This window comes from Oncorhynchus tshawytscha, linkage group LG28 (genome assembly GCF_018296145.1).
Source record: "Oncorhynchus tshawytscha isolate Ot180627B linkage group LG28, Otsh_v2.0, whole genome shotgun sequence".
NCBI lineage: Eukaryota > Metazoa > Chordata > Actinopteri > Salmoniformes > Salmonidae > Oncorhynchus > Oncorhynchus tshawytscha.
The window spans coordinates 17407166-17422354 of record NC_056456.1 but is presented as its reverse complement, the minus strand read 5'-3'; the positions used below and the strand labels follow the sequence as shown (position 1 = coordinate 17422354).

The following is a 15189-nucleotide window of genomic DNA, read 5'->3' as shown; positions in this document are numbered from 1 at the left end:
TCAACCAGACTCTTCCAGATCTGCCAGTCAACCAGACTCTTCCAGATCTGCCAGTCAACCAGACTCTTCCAGATCCGCCAGTCAGCCGGGATCTGCCAGAACTGCCAGTCAGCCAGGATCCGCCAGTCAGCCAGGATCCGCCAGTCAGCCAGGATCCGCCAGTCCATGATCCGCCAGTCAGCCAGGATCCGCCAGTCTTTCAGGATCCGCCAGAAGTGCCAGTCAACCAGGATCCGCCAGTCAGCCAGGATCCGCTAGTCTGCCAGGATCCGCCAGTCTGCCAGGATCCGCCAGTCTGCCAGGATCCGCCAGAACTGCCAGTCTGCCAGGATCCGCCAGTCTGCCAGGATCCGCCAGAACTGCCAGTCGGCCAGGATCTGCCAGTCGGCCAGGATCTGCCAGTCAGCCAGGATCTGCCAGTCGGCCAGGATCTGCCAGTCGGCCAGGATCTGCCAGTCGGCCAGGATCTGCCAGTCGGCCAGGATCCGCCAGTCTGCCAGGATCAGTTAGATCCGCCAGTCTGCCAGGATCCGCCAGTCTGCCAGGATCCGCCAGTCTGCCAGGATCCGCCAGTCTGCCAGGATCCGCCAGTCAGCCAGGATCCGCCAGTCAGCCAGGATCCGCCAGTCTCCCAGGACCCACCAGTCAGCCAGGATCCGCCAGAAGTGCCAGTCAGCCAGGATCTGCCGGAACCACCAGCCAGCCAGGATCTGGTAGATCCATCAACCTGCCTGAGCTTCCTCTCACTCCTGAGCTTCCTGAGCCTCTCACTCCTGAGCTTCCTCTCACTCCTGAGCTTTCTCTCACTCCCGAGCTTCCCCTCAGTCCCGAGCTGCCTCAGTCCCGAGCTGTCCTTCAGTCCCGATCTGCTCCTCAGTCCAGTGGGGTTCTGGGTGAGGACTACTAGGCCATGGTCGGCGGCGAGGGTGGACTATCCAGGGACGAAGGGAGAGGGGACTAAGACATTAAATGAGTGGGGTCCACGTCCCGCGCCCGAGCCGCCACCATGGACAGACGCCCACCCGGACCCTCCCTATTGTTTTGAGGTGCGTTCGGGAGTCCGCACCTTAGGGGGGTTCTGTCACGCCCTGGTCAAAGTATTTTGTGTTCATCTTTATGTATTTGGTCAGGCCAGGGTGTGGCATGGGGTTTTTGTAATTGTGGTGTGTTTGTCTTGGGGTTTTGGTGGTGGTATTGGGATTGTAGCTTAGTGGGTTGTCTAGCAAAGTCTATGGCTGTCTGGAGTGGTTCTCAATCAGAGGCAGATGCTTATCGTTGTCTCTGATTGGGAACCATATTTAGGCAGCCATATTCTTTGAGTTTGTCGTGGGTGATTGTCCTTAGTGTCCTATGTGTACTCGTTGTTAGTTTGCACCAGATAGGCTGTTTCGGTTTCGTTTATTGTTTTTTTGTAAGTTCGTGTTTCTTTGTTATATTAAACATGGATCGCAATCGACACGCTGCAGTTTGGTCCGACTCTCTTTCATCACCACTAGAAAACCGTTACACTGCTTAAACTAGTAACACACAAACAATTTTACGTTTTCATATCTTCATTGAACACACCGTATAAACATTCACAGTGCAGGGTGGAAAATGTTTCTGACCGTTTGGATTTAACAACTGGTTGACCCTCCTTTGCCAGCAATAACCTCAACCAAACGTTTTTGGTAGTTGCAGATCAGACCTGCACAATGGTCAGGAGGAATTTTGGACCATTCCTCTTTACAAAACTGTTTAAGTTCAGCAATATTCTTGGGATGTCTGGTGTGAACCTCTCTCTTGAGGTAATGCCACAGCATCTCAATCAGGTTGAGGTCAGGACTCTGACTGAGCCACTCCAGAAGGCATATTTTCTTCTGTTGAAGCCGTTCTGTTGTTGATTTACTTCTGTGTTTTGGGTCGTTGTCCTGAAGCTCAACTTCTGTTGAGTTTCGGTTGGCGGACAGATAGCCTTAAATTCTCCTGCAAAATGCCTTGATAAACTTTGGAATTCATTTTTCTGTTGATGATAGCAAGCTGTCCAGGCCCTGAGGCAGCAAAGCAGTCCAAAACCATGATGCTCCCTCCACCATACTTTACAGTTGGGATGAGGTTTTGATGTTGGTGTGCTTTGGCTTTTTCTCTCCACACATAGGGTTGTGTGGTCCTTCCAAACCAATGAACTTTAATTTAATCTGTCCACAGAATATTTTGCCAGTAGCACTGTAAAACATTCAGGTGCTCTTTTGCGAACTTCAGACGTGCAGCAATGTTTTTTTGTTGTTGACAGAAATGGGTTCTTCCGTGGTGTCCTCCCATGAACACCATTCTTGTTTAGTGTTTTCCGTATCGTAGTCTCGTCAACAGAGATGTTAGCATTAGAGGTTGACCGATTAATCGGAATGGCCGATTAATTAGGGCCGATTTCAAGTTTTCATAACAAACGGTAGTCCGCATTTTTGGACACCGATTATGATCGATTACATTGCACTCCATGAAGAGACTGCGTGGCAGACTGACTACCTGTTATGCGAGTGCAGCAAGGAGCCAAGGTAAGGTGCTAGCTAGCATTAAACTTATCTTATAAAAAACAATCAATCTTAACATAATCACTAGTTAACTACACATGGTTGATGATATTGCTAGTTTATATAGCTTGTCGATGCAGTGCCTGTTAATTTATCATTGAATCATAGCCTACTTCACCAAACGGGTGATTTAACAAGCGCATTCGCGAAAAAAGCACTGTCGTTGCACCAATGTGTACCTAACCATAAACATCAATGCCTTTCTTAAAATCAATATACAAGTATATATTTTTAAACCTGCATATTTAGTTAATATTGCCTGCTAACATGAATTTCTTTTAACTGGGGAAATTGTGTCACTTCTCTTGCGTTCTGTGCAAGCAGAGTCAGGGTATATGTATGTGTGAAGACCATTTCTTCCTAACAAAGACCGTAATTAATTTGCCAGAATTGTGCATAATTATGACATAACATTGAAGGTTGTGATATGTAACAGCAATATTTATAGTTAGGGATGCCACCCGTTAGATAAAATACGGAACGGTTCTGTATTTCAATGAAAGAATAAACTTTTTGTTTTCGAAATGATAGTTTCTGGATTTGAACATATTCATGACCTAAGGCTCGTATTTTTGTGTTATTATACTATAATTAAGTCTATGATTTGATAGAGCACTCTGACTGAGCGGTGGTAGGCAGCAGCAGGCTCGTAAGCATTCATTCAAACAGCACTTTCCTCTTCGCTGTGCTTCAAGCATTGCGCTGTTTATGACTTCAAACCTATCAATTCCCGAGAGTAGGCTGGCAATACTAAAGTACCTATTAGACCATCCAATCGTCAAAGGTATATGAAATTCAAATGGTATAGAGAGAAATAGTCCATAGTAACTACAACCTAAAACTTCTTACCTGGGAATATTGAAGACTCATGATAAAAGGAACAACCAGCTTTCATATGTTCTGAGCAAGGAACTCAAACGTTAGCTTTTTTACATGGCACATATTGCACTTTTACTTTCTTCTCCAACACTTTGTTTTTGCATTATTTAAACCAAATTGAACATGTTTCATTATTTATTTGAGACTAAATAGATTGTATTGATGTATTATATTAAGTTAAAATAAGTGTTCATTCAGTTTTGTTTTAATTGTCATTATTACAAATATATATATAAAAATCGAACAATTAATCGGTATTGGCTTTTTTTGGTCCCCCAATAATCGGTATCGGTTTCGGCGTTGAAAAATCCTAATCGGTCGACCTCTAGTTAGCATGTTACAGAGATTTCTGTAAGTCTTTAGCTGACACTCTAAGATTCTTATTAACCTCATTGACCATTCTGCAGTCATCTTTGCAGGACAGCCACTCCTAGGGAGAGTAGCAACAGTGCTGAACTTTCTCCATTTATAGACAATTTGTCTTACTGTGAACTTCAAGGATTTTAAACATACTTTTCTAATCCATTCCAACTTTATGCAAGTCAACCATTCTAATCTTAGGTCTTATGAGATCTCTTTTGTTCGAGGCATGATTCACATCAGGCAATGCTTCTAGTGACTAGCAAACTCAAATTTTGTGAGTTTTCTATAGGGCAGGGCATCTCTAACCAACATCTCCAATCTCATCTCATTGATCGGACTCCAGGTTAGCTGACTGACTCCAATTATCTTTTGGAGAAGTCATTAGCCTAGGGGTTCACATAATACTTTTTCCAACCTACACTGTGAATGTTTAAATTATGTATTCAATATGGACAAGAAACATAACACTTTGTGTGTTATTAGTTTAACCACACTGTGTTTGTCCATTGTGATCAAATTTTATGACAAATTTATGCAGAAATCCAGGTAATTCCAAAGGGTTCACATACTTCTTATTGAGACTGTTTGTACTGTATCCTTTAGGTGAGTTTTCTTGGTCAATTCGGATTAGCCACATATGGATGTCTTTTGAACTTGGTTACAGTGATTGAATGCCTGAGGTCTTTGTGCATTGACTAACCTCTGGTGTGTTTGTGATACTGTTTTTCCAGATGTCCTGGCCAGCAAGCATGTGACTGTAAACTTTGTGCAAGACACATCGAAATTCTGGTACAAGCCTGATATCTCCAGGGACCAAGGTAAAAACATTAGGAAATATGTGTTTTGTTTCCCAGGAGTTTTTTGTCTGCCAAATTTCCATAATGCTCTTCAACATTTTGACAGTGTTGTGAGATTTTGACAGTTTCCACACTCCTCTGTGACATCGTCACTAAAATGTATTCCTGTGTCCTTCTCTTCTCCTTTCCTCCTTCTTTCCTCCTCCTCTCAGCTATCTCAGTCCTGAAGGACAAGGAGCCCGGATTTTTCATAGTACGGGACAGTCACTCCTTCAAAGGAGCCTATGGGCTGGCCATGAAGGTGGCCACACCCCCTCCCTCAGTCCTGCAGCAGAGCAAGAAAGGTAGGAATTGGCTGAGAGAGATAAGGGGGCAGAGCTTTAGGTTCAGACCGGTTCCTGTTTGATGTGGGACATAGGAGTAGGATGATGATTGATGAAGCCCATATAGGCTACACGTATTTATATGGACAGTGAAGCTACAACTTTAAATTTGGCTCTATACTCCAGCATTTTGGATTTGAAATCAAATGTTTTATATAAGGTGACAGTACAGAATGTCGCCTTTTATTTGAGGGTATTTTCATACATATCTGTTTTACCGTTTAGGAACGAAAGCACTTTATGTATCTAGTCCCCCCATTTTAAGGTGTCTTCAGTATTTGGCCAAATTCACTTATAGTGTATTGAAGAAGTCAAAAGTTCTGTATTTATTCCCATTTTCCAAGCCTACAATATCAAGCTTTTGACTCAACAAACTTGTTGAATGCATTTGCAGTTTGTTTTGCTTGTGTTTCGGATTATGTTGTGCCCAATAGAAATGGTAAATAATGTATTGTGCCATTTTGGAGTCACTTTTATTGTAAAACGTTTTTTTGTAAATAAGAATATAATATGTTTCTGAACACTTACACATTAATGTGGATGCTACCATGGTTACGCATAATCATGTATGAATCGTGAATAATGTTACAGAAAGTTACAGAAAGTTACAGAGGGTCAAAGATCATGCCCCCAAAACATGCTAACCTCTCACCATTACCAATAACAGGGGAGATTAGCATTTTTGGGGTGGGTATGATATTTATGCCTGCTAGGAATATGGGACCAAATGCTAATCTTTTGACTACCGGTAAATGTTATACACTATAAGTGAATTTGTCCAAATACTTAGATACATAAAGTGTGGTAAAACAGATATGTATGAAAATACCCTCGATTAAAAGATGACACACTGTTGCCTCATATAAAACATTTGATCTTACATCCAAAATGCTGAAGTTTAGAGCCAAATTCAAAGTTTTAGCTTCACTATCTAAATAAATATGCAGGGGAGTGTATGCTTATCTAGGGTCAATTTTGTGTTTATCCATGGTCATGGTTAGAATTGTTGGAGGATAAGCTGGTCCTAGATCTGTACATACAGGCAGGTTCCACACATTTCCAGAACCTTTCCGTGCTCCAGAAGGCCCCATTAGAACAGGGGTATCACAGAATTGGCAGCATCCTGGGAACCAAACAGCTATAAAAGCCCTCTACTGTTACAACTCTCTGAATTCAACTCCATGGAGGGAACATGATCGTCCCCTCTCTGTTCGTTCAACAGCTCCTAGCTTTGGGTCTCTCTTCTGGGCAGCATTGTGATAGAATCAAACAGGCGTGCTCTTTGTTAAGTAGTTTTAGATGTAGCAGCTAGTGCTTTAAAACAAACAATAGAATAAGCAGGCTTTCTAAACCTGCACAGATTTCAGGCCTTTCTCCATGGGTGCTTTTTGCCCTACATACAGTAATGTAACTTTGTGTGACATTCACTGCAGCTTGTTATATTACGCACCATGAAACACAGCCTCTATTCAATTTAGAAATGTCCTGGCAAGCAATACATCGCTTTGTTCATGGCATTCCTTGTGTTACGTTTCAAGTTATGTTTCTCACATGCACAAGTACAGTGAAATGCTTAACTTGCAAGCCCTTCCCAACAGGGCAGTATTCAATGTCAAAATAGCATAAGTAAAAACTAAACACGAGAAATAAGAAAACACTTGAAAGTAAGCTACGTATGTGTATACAGTGCAATTGGAAAGAATTCAGACCCCTTGACTTTGTTCAAATTTGGTTACATTACAGCCTTTTTCTAAAATTGATTAAATAGTTGCTTTCCTTCTCATCAATCTACACACAATACCTCAAAATGACAAAGCAAAAAACTGAAATTTCACATTTACATAAGTATTCAGACCCTTCACTCAATACTTTGTTGAAGTGCTGCAGAGATGGTTGTCCTTCTGGAAGGTTCTCCTATCTCCACAGAAGATCTCTGGAGCTCTGTCAGAGTGACCATCAAGTAATTGGTCACCTCCCTGACCAACACCCTTCTCCCCCGATTGCTCAGTTTGGCCGGGCGGCCAGCTCTAGGAAGAGTCTTAATGGTTCCAAACTTCTTCCATTTAACAATGATGGAGGCCACTGTGTTCTTGGGGACCTTCAATGCTGCAGAAATGTTTTGGTACCCTTCCCCAGATCTGCGCCTTGACACAATCTTGGAGCTCCACAGACAATTCCTTCGACCTCATGGCTTGCTTTTTGCTCTGACATGCACTGTCAACTGTGGGACCTTATATAGACAGGTGTGTGCCTTTCCAAATCATGTCCAATCAATTGAATTTACCACAAGTGGACTCCAATCAAGTTGTAGAGGAATCTCGTGGATGATCAATGGGAACCTTTGCAAAAATGTCAAAAAATATGTTTTTGCTTTGTCATTATGGGTTATTGTGTGTAGATTGATGAGCTTGTAAGGTAACAAAATGTGGAAAAGGGGAAGGAGGTCTGAATACTTTCTGAATGCTCTGTACATTGTCAGAGCCAGTAGCAAATTGGCAATGTGCAGAGATACTGGAGTAGTTGAGGTATGGCTGTATAAGTTTCAAGCTTCAATGTCACATGCACAAGTACAGTGAAATGCAAACTCAAAACCCAACAATGCAATAATCAACAACAATGTATTATTAGAAAAAAAAACACTCTAGAAATAAGAATAGGAAATATGAAATACACAATTAAGTAAGTAATCATAATATATACAGGAAATGTATAAAAAGTCAGTTCCAATACCATATTTACAATGTGCAGGGATACATACTGAAGTGATGGAGGTAAATATGTATAGAGGTAAGGTGACTAGGCAACAGGATATAAGATTAACAGAGTAGCAGCAGCTTGTATTTCAGTGGGTGTGCGTGTGGGTGTGTAGAGTCCGAATAAATGTATATGTGAGTGAGCAAAAAATCTTTGTGTTGGAGTGACAGTGAGTGTGTAGGGCCCTGTGATTGTGCATAGAGACCGCAAAGATTGAAATTAAAGATCAAGAAAGATACGAGGTTAACTCAAGTCTGTGAGCTATTTTGTTAGCTATTTCTCAGTCGTATTGCTCGGGGATAGAAGCTGTTCAAGACCCTATTGGTGTCAGACATATCAGTCTTGGCGTGTGGTAGGAGAAATTGTCTATGGCTTGGGTGGTTGGAGCCTTTGAAAATTTCCCATGGCCTTCTTTCCCTCCTGATATAGAGGTCCTGGATGGCAGGGAGCTCGGTCGCAGTGAATTATTGGGCTGTCCTCACAACCCTATGTAAAGCCATGCTATCGAGGGCGGTGGTATTGCCATACCATGCAGTGATGCAGCCAGTCAATATGCTCTTAGTGGTACATCTGTAAAACCTTTCGAGGATTTGAGGGACCACGCCAAACTTTTTCAACCTCGTGAGGGGGAAGAGGCACTTTCGCGCCTTCTTCACAACTGTGCATGTGTGTTTTTGACCATTTGAAGTCTTTAGTGATTTGGACACTGAGGAACTTGAAGCTGTCTACCTGCTCCAACCGCCCCCATAGTCCACAATCATTATTTATTCGTAGAAAGAAGTTTTTAAAAATGGGATTCCTGTAAGACACTGGTGTCCTTATGCCCAGCCCAGAGCACAGCCCACTAAGTCCTAACCCCTCCCTTTCTCCTCCACACGGTGTCGGGAGCCCCCTCACTCACACCCCTCACCCCCTCACTCACCTGTAGGGACATCATGACACAGTCCCTCTCCGAGCATTGTGACTTAAGAGGTTGAAACCCAACCCAGCTCCAGGAGAAAGCTTTTCTATGGGAGGACATTCCTCAGACACACCCTCGTCATGCCCCTCAGACACGCTGCTGTTAAATCATAATAACGCTAATCTCAGCTGTGATTGGATAAGATGTATGTATCTCTTAGAATTTGGGATGGGACTTAACAGGGGTAAGGTAACTGAGACTCCGCTAACACTTAACTTACAGTCAACAGGTAAACCCGTTATAATGTGTTGTAGGCATGTATGAGCATTTATAGCATTCTTGTGTATAATAATGTTATCGCTCTCTCACTCTATGATTGGAGGTGATCTGTCCAATGAGCTGGTCCGTCACTTCCTGATTGAGTGTACACAGAAAGGAGTTCGGTTGAAGGGCTGTCCCAATGAGCCCTATTTTGGTGAGTGTCTCCTCTGTAGCACACGTTTTGTCATACCCTTTTGGGGACAGTGATAACACAACGGTGACCCCTGCTGGTTACTCTCTGTACTGGAAAAAAAAAGCATAACGTTCTTGTGTGCCCTCTACTGGATAATGATTGCAAGTGTGCTTCTTCAGATGATGTTTATAGCTAATATGAAATCTTCTTTGAAGTAATAGGATGGTTACAGTTGTTTTTTTTGTTGTTTTTTTACAGGTAGCTTAACTGCGTTGGTGTGTCAGCACTCCATAACTCCCTTGGCTCTGCCCTGCAAACTCATCATACTTGACAGAGGTAAGATGCCAAATCTCAATGTCCTTATACATAACATTGTGTTACAGTAACAAGGTAAAGATGGTTTAGATTTTATAAAACATAATTGTGTCCTCTGCCAAAGCAATTTAACGAACACTAGTCTCTGTCCTCTCTGTGTAACTAAATGTGGCAGGGCCGGAAATTGCAGGGCAGTTTCGAATTATATGACGTGATTTATAAGCCTGTGCCTGCAACTCATGTCAACGTAGATGAATTGCCTTTACGTGGTAGCCATAAACCAATGTCATCAGTGACAGAGGGTCAATGGAGAGAGGAAGGGGAGAGATCGAGGGAGAGTTTAATCAGATGTATTTTAATTCAGTGATATGTCACTGCCTCCCATTCTTCATGTCAAACATCTTACTTCTACATCATATGCAAAAAAAAAATAATGTTTTTCCTATGTTGGTAGATCCTCTTGAAGACGTGGTGGAGAATACTGCTCCACAATCTGTCACCAACTCTGCTGCTGAGCTCCTTAAACAAGGAGCAGGTAGGGCTTAAAGTGATACTTCGGGATTTTGGCAATGTGGTCCTTTATCTACTTCAGTCAGATGAATTTGTGGATACCATTTTTAGGCTAAATAAGTATTGGGTAAGCCTCAACAACAACAACTTCTGTTCCTAAGGGATTGTGTAGATAACATGTTGTGTTAGCGCCTCTCTCCTGTGGCCTTGCAGTGTGTAATGTGTGGATCCAGTCTGTGTTCATTGTGTAGTTTGTGTTTGTATCTGTGTGTAACGTGTCACTTTAAGCCCTACCTGCTCCTTGTTTCTCTACAGCGTGTAATGTGTGGTTCCTGGGTTCAGTGGAGATGGAGTCTCTGACCGGGTACCAGGCTGTGCAGAAGGCCACCAGTGTAACATTGGGCTCAGACCCCCTGCCCACCTCCACCGTGGTCCACTTGAAAGTCTCCTCACAGGGAATCACCCTCACCGACAACCAGAGGAAGTGAGTCATGGAGAATACACAGACAGGCAGACAGACAGTGAGGCACACCTACATGATCACATTAGTAATGCATGTATAGCTAATATAAAATGATATATAAATGAATACAGTACCAGTCAAAAGTTTGGACACACCTGCTCATTCAAGGGTTTTTCTTTATTTGTACTATTTTCTACATTGTAGAATAAAAACAATTACACAACACATATGGAATCATGTAGTAACCAAAAAAGTGTTCAACAAATCAAAATATATTTTAGATTTGAGATTCTTCAAAGTAGCCACCTTTTGCCTTGGTGACAAATCATTCACTAAACCCTAAATCTCAACTAAATCATGTAATAAATAATGTGGAAATTGAGCAAGTTGAGGTGATTAAACTGCTTGGAGTAACCCTAGATCATAATTTGTCATATTGTTGTATTGTTGTATCAAAACATATTGATACAACAGTAGCTACGATGGGGAGAGGTATGCCCATGATAAGGCGCTACTCTACCTTCTAGACAGCACTGTCGACAAGGCAGGTCCTATAGGCCCTAGTTTTGTTGCACCTGGACTACTGTTCAGTCGTGTGGTCAGGTGCCACAAAAAAGAACATAGGAAAATTGCAATTGGTTCAGAACTGGGCAGCACGGCTGGCCCTTGGATGTATACAGAGAGCTAATGGAACCAATGTGAAATGGCTAGCTAGTTAGCGGTGGTGCGCGCTAATAGCATTTCAATCGGTGATGTCACTCACTCTGAGACCTTGAAGTAGTTGTTCCCCTTGCTCTTCAAGGGCTGTGGCTTTTGTGGCGCGATGGGTAATGATGCTTCGTGGGTGCCAGTTGTTGATGTGTGCAGAGGGTCCCTGGTTCGGGTCGAGGAGAGGGACAGAAGCTAAACTGCTGCACTAATAGTAATAGTATGAATGTCAATCTCTCCTGGCTCAAAGTGGAAGAGACTTCATCACTACTTGTATTTACGAGAGGTATTGACATGTTGAATGATCCGAGCTGTCTGTTTGAACTACTGGCGCACAGCTCGGACACACATGCATATGCCACAAGAGGTCTTTTCCCAGTCCCCAAGTCCAGAACAGACTATGGAAGGAGCACAATACTAAATACAGCCATGTCTACAAGTAACTCATGCAACAGTAAAATTTGATTTAAAAACAGATTAAAAAAACACCTTATGGAACTGCAGGGACTGTGAAGCAACACAAACATAGGCACAGACATATGCATACACACATATGCATTATACACATGTACACATGGATTTTGTATTATATATATATGTGTAGTAGGCACCTGAGGGCACACAGTCTGTGAATGTATTGTAATGCTTTTAAAATAGTATAAACCTATAATGTTGCTGGACCCCAGTAATGGGGATCCATAATAAAAACAAATACAGCTTTGCACACTCTTAGCATTCTCTCAACCAGTTTCACCTGGAATGCTTTTCCAACAGTCTTGAAGGAGTTCCCACGTATAGTAAGCACTTGTTGGCTGCTGTTCCTTCACTCCGTGATCCAACTCATCCCAAACCATCTCAATTGGGTTGAGGTCGGGTGATTTTGGAGGCCAGGTCATCTGATGCAGCACTCCATCACTCGCCTTCTTGGTCAAATAGCCCTTACACAGCCTGGAGGGGTGTTGGGTCATTGTCACGTTGAAAAACAAATGATAGTCCCACTAAGCACAAACCAGATAGGATGGAGTATTCCTGCAGAATTCTGTGGTAGCCATGCTGGTTAAGAGTGCCTTGAATGCTAAATAAATCACTGACAGTGTCACCAGCAAAACACACCATCACACCTCCTCCTCCATGCTTCACGGTGGGACCCACGCATGAGGAGATCATCCGTTCACCTACTCTGTATCTCACAAAGACATGGCGGTTGGAACCAAAAATGTCAAATTTGGACTCATTAGACTTAAAGACAGATTTCCACCGATCTAATGTCTATTGCTCGCATTTCTTGGCCCAAGCAAGTCTCTTATTCTCATGGGTCCTTTAGTAGTGGTTTCTTTGCAGCAATTGGACCATGAAGGCCTGATTCACACAGTCTCCTCTGAACAGTGATGTTGAGATGTGTCTGTTACTTGAACTCTGTGAAGCATTTATTTGAGCTGCAATATCTGAGGCTTGTAACTCTAATGAACTTATCCTCACCTTAAGCTGTTCTTGCCATAATATGGACTTGGTCTTTTACCAAATAGGGCTATGTTCTGTATACCACCCCTACCTTGTCACAACACAACTGATTGGATCAAACACATTAAGAAGGCAAGAAATTCCACAAATTAACTTTTAACAATGCACACCTGTAAATTGAAATGCATTCCAGCTGACTAACTCATGAAGCTGGTTGAGAGAATGCCAAGAGTGTGCAAAGCTGTCATCAAGGCAAAGGATGGCTACTTTGAAGAATCTCAAATATAAACATATTTTGATTTAACACTTTTTTGGTCACTACATGATTCCATGTGTGTTATTTCATAGCGTTGATGCCTTCACTATCATTCTACAATGTAGAAAATAAAATAAAAATCCTTGAATGAGTAGGTGTGTCCAAACTTTTGACTGGTACTGCATATATACACAGTTGTACTATGTATTTCTCTTTTACCCAGGTTCTCTTCTCCTCTTCCCAGGTTGTTCTTCAGAAGGCATTATGCAGTGACCACTGTCATCTTCTGTGCATTGGACCCTCAAGATCGGAAGTGAGTCAAATATGCCAGAATTAACATCATTTGAAATAAAAGTACTGTGGTAATGATGTCATCAGCTTACACTGTCTGTATGATGCCTTGTATGTTCCTTCTGTGTTCTTTCCCCCATCCATTCTTAGGTGGAAAAAAGATGGCTGCACTTCAGCAAAGATCTTTGGCTTTGTGGCGAGGAAGACGGGCAGTGGGCAGGACAACGTGTGCCACCTGTTCGCCGAGCACGACCCCGAGCAGCCCGCCAGCGCCATCGTCAACTTCGTCTCCAAGGTGATGATTGGCTTCCAGAAGACCAAGTAGCGCTGCAACGCTGCTAGCTAATTGGCTAGTGGGGCTGTTTCTAAAACTTAAAACCGTACAACCCTCAACCTGAAGGTTATGAGCCAGGACTTGGACAGGAAGGCAGTGGAACAGAGTTCCATCCACAGAACTAGAATGGGTTTTGCGAGATACTATTTCAATGGTTACACTACCTAAGAATGGGATACAATTGATAACAATAATCTTGAGGCGAAAGAAACACACACCTATTTAGGCGAGGTGCTGGCTAGCGGAGTGGAACACTTAAAAAAAGTAAAGGAGAGCCGCACACTCTAGGAGCTCAGATGCAAAAATATTTATGTCCAACGTTTACGTTTCGACAGACAAGTGATGGAGTGCTGCCCTTATGAAGACGGCTTGTCTGTGGAAACGTTGGACATAAATATTTTTGCATCTGAGCTCCTAGAGTGTGCGGGTCTCCTTCTCCTTTATACAATTGGCAACAAGCATGAAAAGACTTACAAGTTACAACTCCACAACCAAGTCATCTCCTGCTTACAACACAGAGGGAACTGTGGACCATCAGCAGGACAGGAGACTCATTGAGATCTTTCATTGAGTCGAATGAAAACTCAGAACTCCTTTGCCATCATTTTCTAACAGACTCTTTCCTTATGATGATTATTAGGGGTTTGTCTGGAAGGAAAAAGATAATATACAACAGCTACGTTATAAGATGTGTATTTCATTTTTATGTATCATTGTAGAACTAATACAGATGTTTGCATTTCTGTCTCGAAAGGGCTTACAGTTTTATGTATCCCAAATCTTTACAAGTTAGTTACATATTCCTATTCTCAACATGCTCTGTATGATGTGATACTATACTAAAGTTAGTTACATATTCCTATTCTCAACTTGCTCCGTATGGTGTGATACTATACTATACTATAGTGAAGCATAGAAGCCTGGCATGTAAGGGTTTTGTCATGTTTAATATTTAACCAAAAATAAATCAACTATATAAAGCATTATTCAAACTATTAAAAACAGTATTAAAAAAATACTGTAAATCATAACTTCTCCTTGTGTTATGAAAAACTTAATTTTTTTAAATGCATCATATACTATTTGAAAAGTAATACCTATTGACTTTATGTTAGAACAAAAAAATATAAATATTTTCCCTAAACTAATGTTTCACCATCCCAATCATTTATCTTGAATTTTGATATTGCTCAACTCTGGATATGCATGCGAATTAAAACCACCATCAAAGCAATAACACACAAAAATGTAAAGATCTGGAAGGGGAGCGTTGGAATGAATCAGACCACAGAAAAATATTATATATGTAAACCCTAATATATTCTATGATTCCTTTATATCATTTGTCAATTACATGTACTGTGAACTCATGTACTACTTCATTCAGTACTGCTTTGTCTGGAAGATTGTTTTAAAATTGATACATTTCTGTATGTTTTTCCTTTGGCTAGTCTCAAATAAGTGTTTAAATGGACTATTTGGTGGTATATTATTGGCACTAACTATATATTGAAATGTCTCAGTGTTAAAATATATACAGTACACTGAGTGTACCAAACATTAGTATTGATTAATATTAAAATTGAGTTGCACCCACCCTTTAGCCCTCAGAACAGCCTCAATTCGTCAGGGCATGGACTCTACAAGGTGTCGAAAGCGTTCCACAGGGATGCTGCCCATGTTGACTCCTGCTCACAACTGCTTCCCACAGTTGTGTCAAGATGGCTGGATGTCCTTTGAGTAGTGGACC

The 15189-nt window shown here is 41.9% G+C and overlaps 1 protein-coding gene across 1 annotated transcript in view; it reads left to right on the top strand.

Moving 5' to 3' along the window:
• The window catches only part of LOC112226842 (tensin-3), an 83622-nt gene extending 69066 nt beyond the window's left edge, over window positions 1-14556 (top strand). Inside the window, exons 19-26 of the mRNA XM_024391442.2 lie at window positions 4544-4630; window positions 4822-4953; window positions 9030-9122; window positions 9360-9437; window positions 9871-9951; window positions 10242-10410; window positions 13059-13127; window positions 13256-14556. Of these exons, the coding sequence (XP_024247210.1) occupies window positions 4544-4630; window positions 4822-4953; window positions 9030-9122; window positions 9360-9437; window positions 9871-9951; window positions 10242-10410; window positions 13059-13127; window positions 13256-13430 (884 nt within the window). The 3' untranslated portion in view covers window positions 13431-14556. The remainder of the gene's footprint in view (window positions 1-4543; window positions 4631-4821; window positions 4954-9029; window positions 9123-9359; window positions 9438-9870; window positions 9952-10241; window positions 10411-13058; window positions 13128-13255) is intronic.
• The last annotated feature ends 633 nt before the right edge of the window (window positions 14557-15189 follow it).